Source organism: Glarea lozoyensis (genome assembly GCF_000409485.1).
Source record: "Glarea lozoyensis ATCC 20868 chromosome Unknown GLAREA17, whole genome shotgun sequence".
Lineage (NCBI taxonomy): Eukaryota > Fungi > Ascomycota > Leotiomycetes > Helotiales > Helotiaceae > Glarea > Glarea lozoyensis.
In genome coordinates, this window is record NW_007360991.1 from 1,091,966 (window position 1) to 1,106,639 (window position 14,674).

The window sequence follows — 14,674 nt, forward strand, 5'->3', positions numbered from 1 at the left end:
TGCGCTGAATGTAATCTGGGGAATGCCTTGGGGCTTAAATATACGGAGAGTACCTACTACCCAGGCTCCCGGAGGAAAAGGTATGTGGCAGTCACCTACTCGTAAATCTTAGACTAAATAACAAGTCTACTTCGAATGGGGCTTAAAAAGTCTTATTTACTTAGAATAGTTAACTAATTGTTATAATGTTCTAAGTCGATCTACTAAATTATAATATTTCGTTAACTTAGTCAAAGAACTATTCTAGTTCGGCTACCACTTATCTTGTCCTCCGCGAGCCAGGTAGGTATCTTCACTGCTCCGTAAGACACGTGACCTGCCCCCCTGAACAACATATCCACATTATTGGCTTATTTAGCCATTGTTTAAAATGCCAAACACATTAAAGAATCTACTCGTTTTCCTAAATCTAATCAAATCTACATGATATACAAAGAAAATCTACAAATCCCACCAACTTTCATGCCAATCCCTCAAATCCACTTTCTCAGGATGTTTCAAATAAGGCGTCAAATCGCTCTCCGGATCTAACTCTTTACTAGTCCATCCATTACCCCAATAAGCGAATCTATTTTTACTTTTGTTGTTATCCAGAAGCTCATAGTCGAAATCTTCCCAGCGAGGTGAGCGCCGGACAAATGTTGAGTGTGCTGAGGATCCGGGCCAGTGGCCGTGGATTTTACCGCCTGGTATACCACCTAGCACAATTCTATCAGTACCAAAATAAAAGCGATTATGAGCAGAAATGGTACCCACCATTAGACCACGAACTACACTCCTCACTCAAAACAGTCGTAGGAAAGAAACTATCACAATACTCCACAAAATCATCCGCCGCCTCCTTTTTCGGCACAACAGTTTTGATCCCTTGATTGCTTAATTTCCTAAGTAACTTCGCAATATAAACCACCTGATTCTCCACACTATGCGGCAGTGTGCCACTCGCCCCCGCCGCATTCGGGCCATGGATGTAAAACAGATTTGGGAAACCAGGCGTCGCGATGCCCAGATACGTATATGGGAATCCGAATTCGCCGTCAGGTTTCCATGCTGAGGCCAAGTTTGTCCCGTGTGAGATCACGGGGAAGGGGAGTGCGTAATCGGTGTTTGCGCCTGTGGAGCAGATTATGGCGTCAACCTCACGATGAACGCCGGAGACGGTTTCAATGCCTGTGGGCGTGATACGTGCGATTTTGTCCTGGATGAAAGAGACGTTTGGTTGGGATAATGCTTCGAGATAGCCTGGGCCGGGTGTGAGGCGGCGGCAGTGCGGTGAGAAATCTGGGACTATCAAATCAAGCAACTCTGGTTTATCAACCAGTCGTCTTCGCATTAATTCCCTAAACTCCTCTTTCGCAGCTAGATTCTCCTTTGACCCTTTCATCACCGCCCCAAAGCGTTTCCAATACGTATTCTCCAGTTCTTTCCGAAACTCCAGATATTTCTCGGGGTTCTCAAACTCTTTCAATTGCTCCTCGCTGAAATACATGGGCTCGGCTTTGCGATCCAAACCGCCTAGTGATCCGGCGATCCAGGTTCGTGAACGTGCGTAGTGGTCGAGATGTTTGACAACCTTTTGCAACTCGGGCACAACTTGGATTCCGGATGCGCCGTTGCCGATCACTGCGACTGTTTTGCTGGTGGGATCGAAACTGGGGTCCCAGTTTGAGGAGTGCCGGAGATGGCCTTTGTAATCTTCAATTCCTGGATAGTCTGGGAGTTTCCACGCGTTGAAACGTCCTATTGCTGTGATGAAGATATCAAATTTCTCGACTCTTGTCTCTTGATTTTTGAGGTCTTGGATGGTGACGGCCCATTTTGACTCTGTTGGTAGCCATTCGGCGTGTTGGATTTGGTTGCTGAATTTGACGTATTGATAGACGTTGTGCTTTTTGGCGAGGTCTTGCCAGTATTTTCTGATTTCGTGACCTTGTGCGAATGCTTCTGTCCATTGGGTGTTTGGTGCAAATGTGCTTTGATAGACGTTTGCTGGTACGTCGCATCGTACTCCTGGATCTGAGATGGTAAGCGAGGATGTCTCTACCTATGAGAGTATTTATCTCACTTACAGATATTTTCTACCCACGTTCCACCCTGACACATTTAGCCTCAAAAGATCTACAACACATAGCATTTTTACTTACTACATCACTATTCTTTTCATATATCGTCAAGTCGATTCCAGGAACTTTCGCAGGTAAAAGGACGCCTGCGCTTATCCCCGATATTCCCGCACCTACAACACCAACCTATTCATCGTCAACAACACTCTCAGCCTCAACTATGTCGGATATTACTTACTCTCAACGGCCTCACATAGTCAACCATATGATCCTCCAACTCAAACTTCGGCCTCACTGACTCCCGCGTCGTATTCGCCAAATGGCCAGAAATACTCTTTAATCTTTCTTTCGCCTGTAATTCAGCCATGATTTCCTCAATCAATAACTTTTCAATAAATTCATACCAAGAAGACTTTCTATACGAAAAGTACAATATAAACACATTCTTATGACGAGGATTACACCAACAAGCTACAAGTCACGAATTGTGGAGCATTGCAGCAAAAACGTCAAACCTCGCCTAAATTGTGTGATTTCTGGACCCCCCTGAAGAACATCGTTTGGCCGATCAAGACATCCGTACTGACTTTTTTATACGCACTGTTGGCCGTCCAAGTATCCCACTATCGGATGTAAAGCCGCTTTGTGCTTATATGGATTTGCTACTGCTGCTCCCACCAGGGATATCTTGGTACAAAGCTAGTACTTTTGTTCCGGTCACGTCTTAACGGGGTTGGTTTGCATCTGCAATGATCCAGAAAAGGACGTTAATACAACCCGTGGACTTGGTATCGGGTATCGGCAGCCTAGAAGTGGCTTTTGCATGACAAGGGGACTTTATCTGAAATGCTTGCAGGTACCCTAGCAATGATTCGTGCAATTCAGACCTTGAGAAGGCATCTAAATCCGCGGTTTCTCTTCCTGATTACCGACATCGGTAGCCACGCTGAGAATGTGTTTGCAATACGCATCTAATATTGCGACTTGCCTTGGGACTTTCAACATGGGTTGTGTTGGTAGCAACGTAATCTAAGACTTCCCTGGATGTAGGAATATAATACAGTTGTGCCATCATCTTCTGTCACCATGTTTTCGTGTCACCTCACCTAAAATCTCGAAACAATGTCCAACATTCACGAAAAACGCAAAGGAAGAGCCTGGTACCACTGGTACTCGGCAGACGATAGCCCGGAAGAAAAACGACTGATCGTGAAACTCGATCTGCTCATCATTCCATACGCCGTGATAGCATACTGGATCAAGTATATAGATCAGTCAAATCTTAGTAAGTCCAAAAAAGATGTCTTGAAAAATAGTTCTAACGACTTTAGATAATGCCTACGTCTCCGGTTTAAGAGAAGATCTCGGCTTCAATGGAAATCAGCTGGTTGAATTAAACTCGATGTATGTGACCGGAGCTGTCATCGGACAAATACCGTTCACGTTTCTGTTCCCGATGTTTCCTATGAATTGGACTATTCCAGCTTTAGAGACAGGATGGGGCATCTTCACGCTCTTGCAGTATCGAACGCAAAGTTATAGCGAGTTGATGGCATACCGATTCTTTGTTGGTTTATTCGAAGCTGCATTTTTCCCTGGAGTTCACTATGTTCTCGGGGCGTGGTATCGCGGTGATGAGCTTGGACGACGTGGCGGTGTGTTCTATGTTGGGCAGATGCTGGGAACGCTTACTGCTGGGTTGATACAAAGTGCTGCTTCTGCGAATCTTGACGGTGTGAACGGACTAGCGGGATGGAGGTAAGCTCCCCAATGCAAAGTTTTATGAAAGCCACCTACTAATCTTCATATCTCAGATGGATGTTCATAATCAACGCCCTAATGACCGTTCCCGTAGCCATAGCAGGCGTCTTCATCTGGCCTGGTACACCCGCGCGACCAAACAAACTCTTCCTTAGCGACACCGAACTTGAACTTGCCGTATCCCGTCTCAAAGACGTCAAAGCAGACACTACCGAAGTAGTGAAAGAGTCCCGTTTCAAGCTCATCAAGCGAATCGCCACAGATTGGAAGATCTACATCCTCACCTTCTGGGCAATCCTATTTTGGAACTCCGGTTCCACGTCCTACGGCGGCTATCTGCTCTGGCTTAAGAGTCTTAAACGCTTTTCTACACCCAAGGTCAACCAACTCGGTACCACTGCCCCTGCACTCGGAATATTCTACGTGCTCTTCGTGAATTTCAGTTCAGATCTTCTCTGGGGTCCAAGTGGAGCAATTGCATTCGCACACGCCTGGAATTTCACGGCCATGGTTATACTAGCAACTTGGAAAGTCCCAGAGGCTGCGAAATGGTTCGCGTTTAATTCGGCGTATACTCAAGTTGCCATGAGTAGCGTTCTGTATGGTTGGGCGAATGATATTCTCAGACATAACACCGCTGAGCGCTCGTTCATTATTGTGTTCATGAATTTGGTGGCGCAAAGTACGACGGCTTGGACAGGGATACTCGCGTTTCCGACGAAAGAGGGGCCGCGATTCTTGAAAGGCTGGACGTTCTGTGCGGTGTGCTCGGTTGTGTTGGTTGTTTTTACTTATGCGGTTATTGGACCGCTGGCGAAGAAGTTGAATCGAGAACATGCGAATGATTCGGAAAGTGTTGAGGAGGTGGTGAGTGAGCAGAGTTCGGCGAAGGCGGCAGAGCAGATTACAGTTTTACCACAGACACAAGCTTGAAGTTCTGTGTGAGTTGGGTTTTACAGCGTGAATGATGTAGTTTAGTAGAGAGTGGGAAGTCTGTATAGCGAGAAAGGAATTGATGGATGTGTATCACTTGTATAATGATTGATAGCTGATGAAAGCGTAGTTTGTTGCCTAGAAAAATTGAACCAGCTGAAAACATTCTACCTTAACGATAGAGAAAACAAAAGAAGACCACGGGCTCAATAAAAATGCTTGAAAATAAGATTCTACCACAGGCGCTTGAAGCGATACTGACAAACTCATCTACTACGATTCAAACTTGTGATCTTGTAGCACCACCGTACGTCTAGAGACAAGATAGTTGGCACGGAAATCAAGGTAGTTCTGGCGGAAGGAAACTCTCTTGAATAAAAGTGTCTCCAGTTCACAGAGATCAGACTCGCTTAAGTAGCCTCACCATCTCAGACCTCAGCCGCCGCCTCCCCATCCTTCTTCAACCCCCTCCCATAAAACCTCCTCTCCTCAAAAACTTTCACATCATCATTCGAAAATACCTCCCCTTCCCTCTCAGCCTTAATTCTAAGTCTCCTAATCCTCCTCACATCCCACTCCACATTCCTAGTCAACCACCAAGTCCACGCACTCGCCACCCCACCAAGTCCAATTGCCGTAGCACAGATCGCAAAAGGGACTTTATAACCATTATGCGCGTACTTGGACTGGAAAAGCTGAGGACCGATAACACCGCCAACTTGACCGACGCACGACTGGAATGCGAGGGTGAATGCTGTTCCGGTCGTGCCTTCGAGGGTCGAGGAGCGCCACGCCCAGAAGGGGATGAAGTAGACAGAGTAGAACATGGTTCCGAAGACCACGGATATGTAGACGGCGTATTTATCTCTTGTGCAGGCGAGGACGAGGAAGAAAGTGAGTGCGCCGGTGCAGATGATCATTATGACGGCAGGTCGAGTGAGATAAGCGCGACTGAGGAACCATCCGCAGAAAATGATGGCCAAAACAGAAGCTGCGGCTGGTGGGATGTTGAGAAGTTGGTTTCGTGGAAGACCTGCGAAACCGAGACTTGTCGTGACGGTTGGCAATTGCCAGCTGAGACCATATCCGCCTAGATTCGTTAATATTTGCGCCAACATGAACGCATACGTTCGCGGGTTTCGGAGAGAAGCCATGATCTCGGTCTTACTAAAAGCTGAATCGGCAGTGCGTGGGGCGTTTTCTGAGAGTCGAACTTCAAGGTACTCTTGTTCGCGTGGCGTGAGCCACTTTCTTGATCGTGGCGACTTAGGATAATCTGGGAGTACGAAAAACACGACTCCAGAAAACAAAATGGTAAAAATACCCTCGAGAAGGTAAACCCATTGCCATGCGCTCATGCCACCTAGCCCATCCATATACGAGATACCGTATGCTACCACAGAGCCAATTATCCCTGAGCAGTTCTGAAATCCAAACATCCACATGATTGGCTTGCCCATTTCGTCGCTGCGATACCAACTGCACAATTGAGCTGCAAGACCAGGAAACATTCCAGCTTCCATCATGCCTAAGAAGAAGCGAGCGGTGTATAAGCCCTCTTTGTTCTTTACAGCCGCATGGCAAGCGAGGACGATGCCCCACGATAGCATGATACGGAATTGCCAGTTGCGAGGGGTGGCTTTCTTGAGCATCAAATTGCTAGGAACTTCAAAAACAATATAACTAATCTGCGACAGCTGTATTAGTGTGGTTTCCCCAAACTAAATGAGGCAACTCACAAAGTATATTGACTGAACCCAGTTGTACTGATCACTTGTCATTTTAAGCTGTCGAAGAATATTCGTTGGCTTGCCGACTTGAAGTACTTTGACTGCCGCAGCATTGGTATAGTCAATCTTATTATCGTTAGCATTTGTCAAAACCGCGAAACATCATCAACTCACATTTTTGATAATGTACATCAAGCCGATAAGCCAAAGAAACCTCATATCCACCTTTCGTCGGATAGCTTTGTCCTCTTCTGGGCTAAATGAGGAAAGAAAAGCTTTGCGGTCCTCGTATGCATCGCTTTTCAGTCCATCGATGCTTTCAGTTGCTGGTAAAGCTTCCGCCTTGGATGAGATTTTGTCTCCATCTTCAGAAGCAGAACTCATGATTTCAATTTGATATGATGAATTCGCAAAGAAGTATGAGGAATAGAGGCCGCCCCAGTGCAGCACTGTACCTTTAAAGCGAAGCAAATCATTTTCAAAAATATTCTATCGCCTTTTCTTCCCTAGCGTCAGAATGAAGATGTTTCTAGGATGATGTTTATCGATATCCCACTTTTATGATCTTGGGCCCGAATTCGGTATGTTGCAATGTACCTTGCATGATGGGTGATAAATGCTAGAAGCACGCAATATGCACCCTCAATTCCCAAGCACCCCACCCCGCATTTGCGGTTGGAACAGATTCATGATTTGGGGTATCAAGATAAGAACATGAGTAAGTAGGGACACTTTTAATGGTGTTGAAGAAGTGGGTAGTGACAATTGTTGGAGATGTTGCCATAGGAAGCATATTGTCGTGCAAGCTAGCGGCCAAATTTGATCGGGCAAGAATTGATAGATGAATGTTATCTTTGGACAAAAGTGGTAGGATGATCTGAGATCGCTTCAATTCTAGTCTTGCAGTCAAAATAAATTGTTTTGCCACCAACATTATTGCTAGTACCATTGTTCAAAACATACAACATACTATGACAGAACAATCTTCGAAGCAGCCAGAGAATGGCACCCCGAAAAAACAGATACTACTCAATGCTTTTGATATGTCGACCGTGGGCCATCTTAGCCCAGGTCAATGGAAGGTAATATCATTTCCACTACTCGAGTTCACAACTGATCTTGGAGCAGAATCCCAAAGATCGATCTGCCAATAAAAGAGAATTGAAATATTGGATCGACTTAGCGCAAATTCTTGAAAGAGGAGGAATAAACGCTCTTTTCTTGGCTGATACCTACGGAGGCTATGATACTTATGAGGGAAGCCTCGATAATTGTATTCGAAGAGCGGCACAATGGCCAGTCACGGATCCCACAATTGTGAGTTTCCAAATTGTTTGGTGAACATTGTATATAGCTGATATCTTGACAGCCAATAAGTGCAATGGCAGCTGGTATGACACAGGCAGACAGAGAAGGAGAGGATGAGGCTAATATCCTGGATAGTGACAAAAACCCTTGCATTTGGCATTACCGCTAGCACAACTTTCGAACCACCTTTTCTGCTTGCCAAACGTTTTTCAACTCTGGACCATCTCACTGGTGGCCGGATAGGATGGTATGGAGTCTCCGCTGAGCACTTTGAAAAGAAATATGCGAAGGCTGACTTGACTTAGGAACATCGTGACATCTTGGAAAAAGAGCGCTTTCAAGGCGATAGGACTTGATAACCCAATTGAACATGATGAACGGTACAAACAGGCCGACGAATACTTGAGAGTATTGTACAAGTTATGGGAAGGATCATGGAGTCCGAATGCGATAATAAAAGACGTGGAAAATGATGCATACGTCGACCCAGACTTGGTTAGGACGATAAAACACCACGGGAAATACTTCGATCTCGATACGAGACACATTGTAGATCCGTCTCCGCAGAGAACTCCATTCCTCTTTCAAGCTGGAACTTCACCGTAAGTTACTTGACTTAGTGCAACCGGGAGCATGCTGACATCGACGACAGCGCCGGATCTGCTTTCGCATCAAAACACGCAGAAGCGATCTTCGTTACCGGGCACTCGCCTTCAGTCTTGGCTCCAAAAATCGCCAACATTCGACGACTAGCAAAAGAAGAAGGTCGTGATCCAGCGTGAGTAGTACATAATACGAATGATACAGTACTCGTGCCTGACCATGTTTATAGTTCAATCAAATTCTTCTGCACCTTCACACCAATAATCGGGCGAACAGATGAGGAGGCACAAGAGAAGCTAGAAGAGGTCAAGAAATATGCCTCAACTATTGGGGGCCTTGTCCTCGTCAGTGGATGGACAGGTATCGATCTCTCAAAACTCCCACTCGGAAAGGAGATCACCAAAGAAGATTCCCTCGAGGTTCACAAAGTCACCTCTTCGCTTAGCGTTTTCACAACCACAAGTAAAGAGGTGCCAAAATGGACTCCAGAGGTTATTGCTGAGAGGGCGTCTATCGGTGGACTCGGGCCAGTTTCTGTCGGATCACCACAGACAATCGCGGATGAGCTTGAGAGGTGGGTCAAAGAAGCTGATGTGGATGGTTTTAATTTGGGATACGTGACGACTCCAGGCACATTCGAAGATGTCGTTGATCTCCTCGTGCCAGAACTTCGAAGACGCGGTCTCTATCCCGAGGCACCTGAAGAAGGTCTTTCAGCTCGAGAAAAGATATATGGCAAGGGCCAATCAAAACTGAGGGACGATCATGTAGGAAGCTCGTATAAGTACGATGTGTATAAGGAGGAGCCACCTTATGTTTCAGAGACCGTCGATGGTGAAGCTGAAAAGGTGGTAGCTGCTGATTCCAAATCTTGAACTAGACGAACAAATCAATCAAGGCCAGTAGAGTATGATTCTATATTGACTTGTGAATTGGCAAAATCTCGTCCAAACGATAGTGATTTCAATCGAAGCGTTTGTACGGATAGGACGCCTTCGATCCCATCCGAACACGCCGTACCAAGCTGTATTCGAGGTTCATGGCGAAAAGGTTCGATGTTTCAGATTTAGTGACACTTGTTGAAGCAATTCTGAGTAGGAAGCGTCGTTGGTGTGATCGTAAGTGTTGTCTGAAAACTCCAGGCGCGTTATGAAATGACACCACAGATGTGTGGCCTCAGGCAGAACACCGGTCACGTGTGAGCTAACATATCATCAATTCCTTTTTTGCTCGCTTTCCATGTTCTTTCTATTAACATCGTAAATGAATAATCATTTTCGATTTCAGAACACCACAATCTGTCCGGCCTTCAGTTACTTGCTACAAACTCTTCGGCGACTCGTGGCTTATCGCGAACCACATTAAGCGAAAAGCACCCATACGAGTACTGTTGGCGTCTATTTCTTTTTTCTGGATCTCCGTTGGCTCTCGTTAGGTTTGGTTGTAATAACGTGTGCTTCGCATGTTGCACCTCTCATTTATTGCTTTGAGCTCTGTGTTTTTCAATAATTGCCATGTTGGGGCTTACGGAGGAAGCCATAAGAGCATGTTTTCTCTCGCACCGCACGAAGAAGAGCGCTGCCAGGTATTGGCATAGGTCATGAAGTCATGTCGCCTTCCTTCACCGATACAGGCGAACTCAATCTATGCACCTTATCAGGATTTTAAGAGACGAATGAGAGCTTTATTTTTCTGTTGAGCACCCCAAACCGCATTGCCAGCGCAAGCTCGTTTCCAATTATACGCTCTTAATACGACTTCGTGAGGTGGGCAATTGCATATAATAAGACAATATGCGATGGTATCCGTCTACAAAAGCAAGTTACACAGCATATCTATCAAGTACCTTGTTTGTTAATCCGGGAGTGAGGCCGAGCAGCGATATGAAGTGCCGAAGAAGTATATTACCACATCTTTTCTTCCATCGCACAAGCCTTCTCTATTTGCGTTCTCCCACAACACCCTTTCCGATCCCCAAAGTATTGACTCGGGGCGCACATCAGACATTGGGCGTATAGACTCTCATCAGAATGATGACGGAGAGTCTAATATTGGAAAATTGCTGTGCAAACAAGTCACGTGTGGACACACAGCCTCCGCAGTCGAAGTTTTGGCGGATGCCGGGTACAGTGGGGGCAGTAAGCGCCAGTACCAATTGTTTACCGTTCTCACGACTGGCCGGATCGTGGAAAAGATGTTATCAAAAGCCTCTTTTGTTGGTATTTTTCGTGTCGGTCAGCAAAGTCGCATGTTGGTAATTGTAACTCAAAGAGAACTAACGGCCCGTAGGTACTTCATTGGCCTTTTGACGTGAGATGTTGGACATTTCTTCCTTGAGCAATCGAAAAGTCGAGGCCCGTAAGCTGCCCCACCAGCCACATGGCCTTAAGGGAAAATTGTATCTGCATATCAACGGCACAGGTGTAGTAAGAGAGAGCTTTTTGCTGCATCCGGTTAGCATCAAGCCGTTGGACCATCGTAACTGGACAGTAAAGCTACCGCGGTTAGGGCTGTAAGGATTATATCTTCCAGATTGAGCCAAAAGATTATCGAAAAAGCGTCAACTGCGCCCCAAGCGAGATGCGATGCAAACTCACAACCGGCGTTCGTCGTTGGATCCGTGGTTGCTTAGGATATTGCTGGCGTGCTCCCGCCGTTTCCATCTCTTCTCTAGTTCTGACCAGATGTGTCTCCTGATGTTGGGTGCACTGGTGTCGATATCTCGATGAACCTCGTCCGGGTTTGCATCTTTCCTGCCACGAAGCGCTGATAGCGCAATGGAACGACCATTACGAAAATCAAGCGAAGCTCCCGAGGTCGTACTGCACAGCGATGGGGACCAGAAGACGATATGGACATATGCGGAAAGATTGAAGAGATCTGGTCATGGAACTCTGCATGGAAAGCAGATTGATATGAATGATACCGAGTCGACTAAATATCCTCCGACGACAGTCGGGACACCCTCCTTAGCGCCTCCACCTTCACCGATACCTACAACTCTTTTCACTGTGGATGAAGATGATAGATCAATCGCACCACGACGGATATCATTTGGAATACTGGAGACAATAGTTCTGGTTCTTGTTGCTTTTCTGATCGGAGGAGGAATTGGAGGTGGCATCGGAGGAGCTCTGTTTGTCAAGGAGAAATCAAGATGGTTCGTACAACGACAGCATTGCGCAAAAATCAAGCTAACGTAGGAAAATTAGTTCAGCAGATTCGACGCCAACAAGCGCTCCAGCACCTGAACGAACGGGCAACACCATCGTAGATCCTGCAGGTTGTCCAGCAATCAACTCTACAACCTGGAAATCAGCCACGACGGGAAAGACTTTCCGACGAGTCTGTTACAGAGACGCCATATCGCAAAACACCCAGAATATCATCACTGGCAATACATCCGTATCCACAATCGACGCATGTCTTGAAGCATGCGCGACATCAACCGGATGCGTTGCCGCGACCTGGTATATATTTTCCGTTACTTCGCCCTCGAAGAACGCTGTGTGTTTTTTCAAGAATCAAGTCGGATTGTCGGTATCGCAGCCGACAGGAGATTCGCTCGTTACGGCCTATTTGGAGTGATTTGTATGTCATATGGGATTGGTACTTAGCATTTGCACGGCGTTGACAGAGGGGACCAAAACACACTCGCTTATAGAGAGTCTTGTGGGATGGGAATTTAGGAGTTCGATTGAGGAGTATGCTTCTGTGCATACTGGGGTTTATATGCCTTTGCGTGTACCTAGCTTTGCTTGATGGAATTTTCTGACAGGCAGTATATGCTCTAATTTAATGCAATAATCTAGACTGATGATGACGATGTTTCGAGTGTTGTTGCTTTGGAGAGACATTTTCATTTTTCTAGCTTTCATTTTCTTGCTTAGTTGCATCTGGTATGATTTTTAACCCAGGGGCTCCATTGTCGTCGGTACCGGGTCATTGTCTCGGTTGCAATTTTCATATATTTCCAGCTTTAATCTTGCACGACTTTACAACCACATTCAATAAGCTTTTCAATCTCCTAGTTTCGGTCATCATAGGTTCAGCGGTTCGGAGGTTCAAGGTAATTCGGATAGCTTACTGGATGGTTGCTCACGCATCGCGAGATGGTCTGTTGGGGTATTCGCAAGTACCTTTTAGATCCTAACAAAAGGAGCTCCATTCGAAGACAATACTCATTCGGTCAACGTGATGCAATATCGTGAATTCTCAACCATCTCGGTAGAAAATTCTTCTCGAAGTCTGTATCCGAAACGCGTGGAATTCGAAACTGCCTACCTGCCCACACTTAACCACCTATCAAGCAGAAACTTAACGACCAAATCAGAATTTCATTACCACAAATCACTGGTTTCTACAACCTAGAGTGAGTACAACCTCTTGTGGGGGCAGTTTATTACTCAGGAAATGAGAATCAGATCGGGTCCAAATTCAATGAAAGCTATGCTTCAAATTTGAGCTTCACGCGGTGTGAAGGGAAGGGCGTTAGAGGTTATATGAATTTCGCTTTATTCCTCCCTCGTCTCGCAACTTCAAGAGATTTTGTGACTGCTAATACTGCTACATTTCGAAAGAAAAAGTGGAAAGTTCTGCAAATGTTGAAGTGATTGCGGACACTATCTCAACAACTCAGCTTATCTCTAGAGCTTGTCAATTTTGAATTCTTTCAGTTCGGTGATGTATATAGGATGTGTGTGCACCGCTATGAGGGGAGTGGGAAGTTTTTCTGATTAGCATCAACTCTCACGGGGGTAAGTGATAGGATTACACAAGTCTTGCAGCTTCTAATGCAATTGAAGCACACCAAGAAACTAAGGAGTTTCGAACAAATCGCATTCAGCATGAGATTCGTGTAAAGCGGAGTCCATGGAATGAGTTTTAGTATCAAGAAAAGTCACATTACTTCGGGATAGTCAAATATTTGTATCTTGCTGTTGGCATATTCGCTACTCGCTACGCTCGCGTCGCTCGTTAAACTCGTGAAGAGTACCTAGGTAATGGCATCAAACCTCATGAATCCATGTTTGCACATATAGAGTTTCCCTATTGGATTGTTGGATGTTGGATGTTAGATACCCCCAACTAGTACATAGTCATCATCTTAAAACCAATACCAACACCTCGCTACCACCATCTCAGCGATAAACTCGCGGAACTCACTACGTCAAAACCGAACCACCGTCACAAATCTCAGAGCCGAAACTACAAACCACATTCCCATTCCTCCACTCCCACCACCCCTTCATACCACCACATACTCAAACTTCCACTCCTCTTTCTTCCCCTCCCAGGCCTCCCAAAACATCTTCGCCGTACTCACCGGATTATTAACCGGCTCATCAAAAGTAACAGGCCCATCCACACTCACAACCGCAACATGCACCTCCTTATTCATCTCCGCCAACGTCTTCGTCAGACTAGCCTGCGCGGTCTTCGCCATGCTAAGCGAGAACACCGGCGCGACAGGACGATGCATGAGCGGCGACGACGTGACAAAGAGACATGGATGCGCGTTTTCCTTTTCCTTCGCCAGACTACGCAGGTAAGGCAGTAGCACTTTGGCCGTGGTATAGAGGCCGAGATTCGGGATCTGGAAGTCGAGCAGGATGTCGGCCTCCGTGTAGGTGTCGAACATGCCGTAGTTGATGCGCGCGGCGTTGAAGACTACGACTTCTGGTTTTCCGAGGTCGGTGACTGCTTGTTCGAGGGCTTTGGTGAGGTTCGGGGAGTCGGTTACGTCGGCGGTGTAGAGTTTGATGGTTGCTGAAGGTGCTGCGGCGGTGATTTTGTCTTTTGCTGCTGTGAGAGTGGCGGTTGTGCGGGCGAATAGGGCGATTTGGGTGAATGTTTTGCTGGCGAAGAGTTTGGGGATTTCGGAGCCGATCATGGGTCCTGTTCCAACGATGAATAATGGCCCCGGAGAGGACATGGCGGCTATTGTGGTGTTGATTTGATCTTTGGAATATTGTTAATGAACACAGTTGAAGCAGGTACCACAAATATTATATAATGCCATCTCAGGCAATACAAAGTGAATGATTGATATGCCCCGCTGTAAAGAAGGCGATTCTAGCTCGTATAATCTGACAACATAATTCTCCGTCGATTCGAGCGTGTGCTCTGACAACATAATTTCTGCATTGATTGACATCAAAACCAACAGCCTAATCCACACGACTGATACTCAGCTGAAGTATAGTGTCTCCTCGGACAACGTCGAATGTTGATTTGAAAGTACTATTGGCTGATTTTAACTCGATGGTGGATTTC

General features: G+C 46.0%; 6 protein-coding genes across 6 annotated transcripts; 3 read left to right on the forward strand and 3 right to left on the reverse strand.

The window, feature by feature from the left end:
* Window positions 1–441: 441 nt before the first annotated feature.
* On the reverse strand, window positions 442–2,430 carry GLAREA_12202 (FAD/NAD(P)-binding protein; the record flags this gene model as incomplete). The annotated part of the gene is made up of 5 exons (XM_008082984.1): window positions 442–698; window positions 757–2,016; window positions 2,070–2,094; window positions 2,145–2,249; window positions 2,302–2,430. The coding sequence occupies 5 exons, from the start codon at window positions 2,428–2,430 to the stop codon at window positions 442–444; spliced, it is 1,776 nt and encodes a 591-aa protein (XP_008081175.1).
* Window positions 2,431–3,185: 755 nt separating this feature from the next.
* GLAREA_12203 (MFS general substrate transporter) lies at window positions 3,186–4,757 on the forward strand (the record flags this gene model as incomplete). The annotated part of the gene is made up of 3 exons (XM_008082985.1): window positions 3,186–3,348; window positions 3,395–3,821; window positions 3,878–4,757. The coding sequence occupies 3 exons, from the start codon at window positions 3,186–3,188 to the stop codon at window positions 4,755–4,757; spliced, it is 1,470 nt and encodes a 489-aa protein (XP_008081176.1).
* Window positions 4,758–5,185: 428 nt separating this feature from the next.
* GLAREA_12204 (MFS general substrate transporter) lies at window positions 5,186–6,871 on the reverse strand (the record flags this gene model as incomplete). Its single annotated transcript, XM_008082986.1, has 3 exons — window positions 5,186–6,445; window positions 6,497–6,613; window positions 6,662–6,871. 3 exons carry the CDS (start codon window positions 6,869–6,871, stop codon window positions 5,186–5,188), a joined length of 1,587 nt encoding a protein of 528 aa, XP_008081177.1.
* Window positions 6,872–7,458: 587 nt separating this feature from the next.
* On the forward strand, window positions 7,459–9,273 carry GLAREA_12205 (Bacterial luciferase-like protein; the record flags this gene model as incomplete). Its single annotated transcript, XM_008082987.1, has 7 exons — window positions 7,459–7,569; window positions 7,616–7,804; window positions 7,857–7,878; window positions 7,931–8,042; window positions 8,101–8,397; window positions 8,448–8,573; window positions 8,628–9,273. The coding sequence occupies 7 exons, from the start codon at window positions 7,459–7,461 to the stop codon at window positions 9,271–9,273; spliced, it is 1,503 nt and encodes a 500-aa protein (XP_008081178.1).
* Window positions 9,274–11,175: 1,902 nt separating this feature from the next.
* Window positions 11,176–11,986, forward strand: GLAREA_12206 (uncharacterized protein; the record flags this gene model as incomplete). Its single annotated transcript, XM_008082988.1, has 2 exons — window positions 11,176–11,558; window positions 11,611–11,986. 2 exons carry the CDS (start codon window positions 11,176–11,178, stop codon window positions 11,984–11,986), a joined length of 759 nt encoding a protein of 252 aa, XP_008081179.1.
* A 1,660-nt stretch (window positions 11,987–13,646) lies between these two features.
* On the reverse strand, window positions 13,647–14,333 carry GLAREA_12207 (NAD(P)-binding Rossmann-fold containing protein; the record flags this gene model as incomplete). Its single annotated transcript, XM_008082989.1, has 1 exon — window positions 13,647–14,333. One exon carries the CDS (start codon window positions 14,331–14,333, stop codon window positions 13,647–13,649), a length of 687 nt encoding a protein of 228 aa, XP_008081180.1.
* Between the last annotated feature and the right edge of the window lie 341 nt (window positions 14,334–14,674).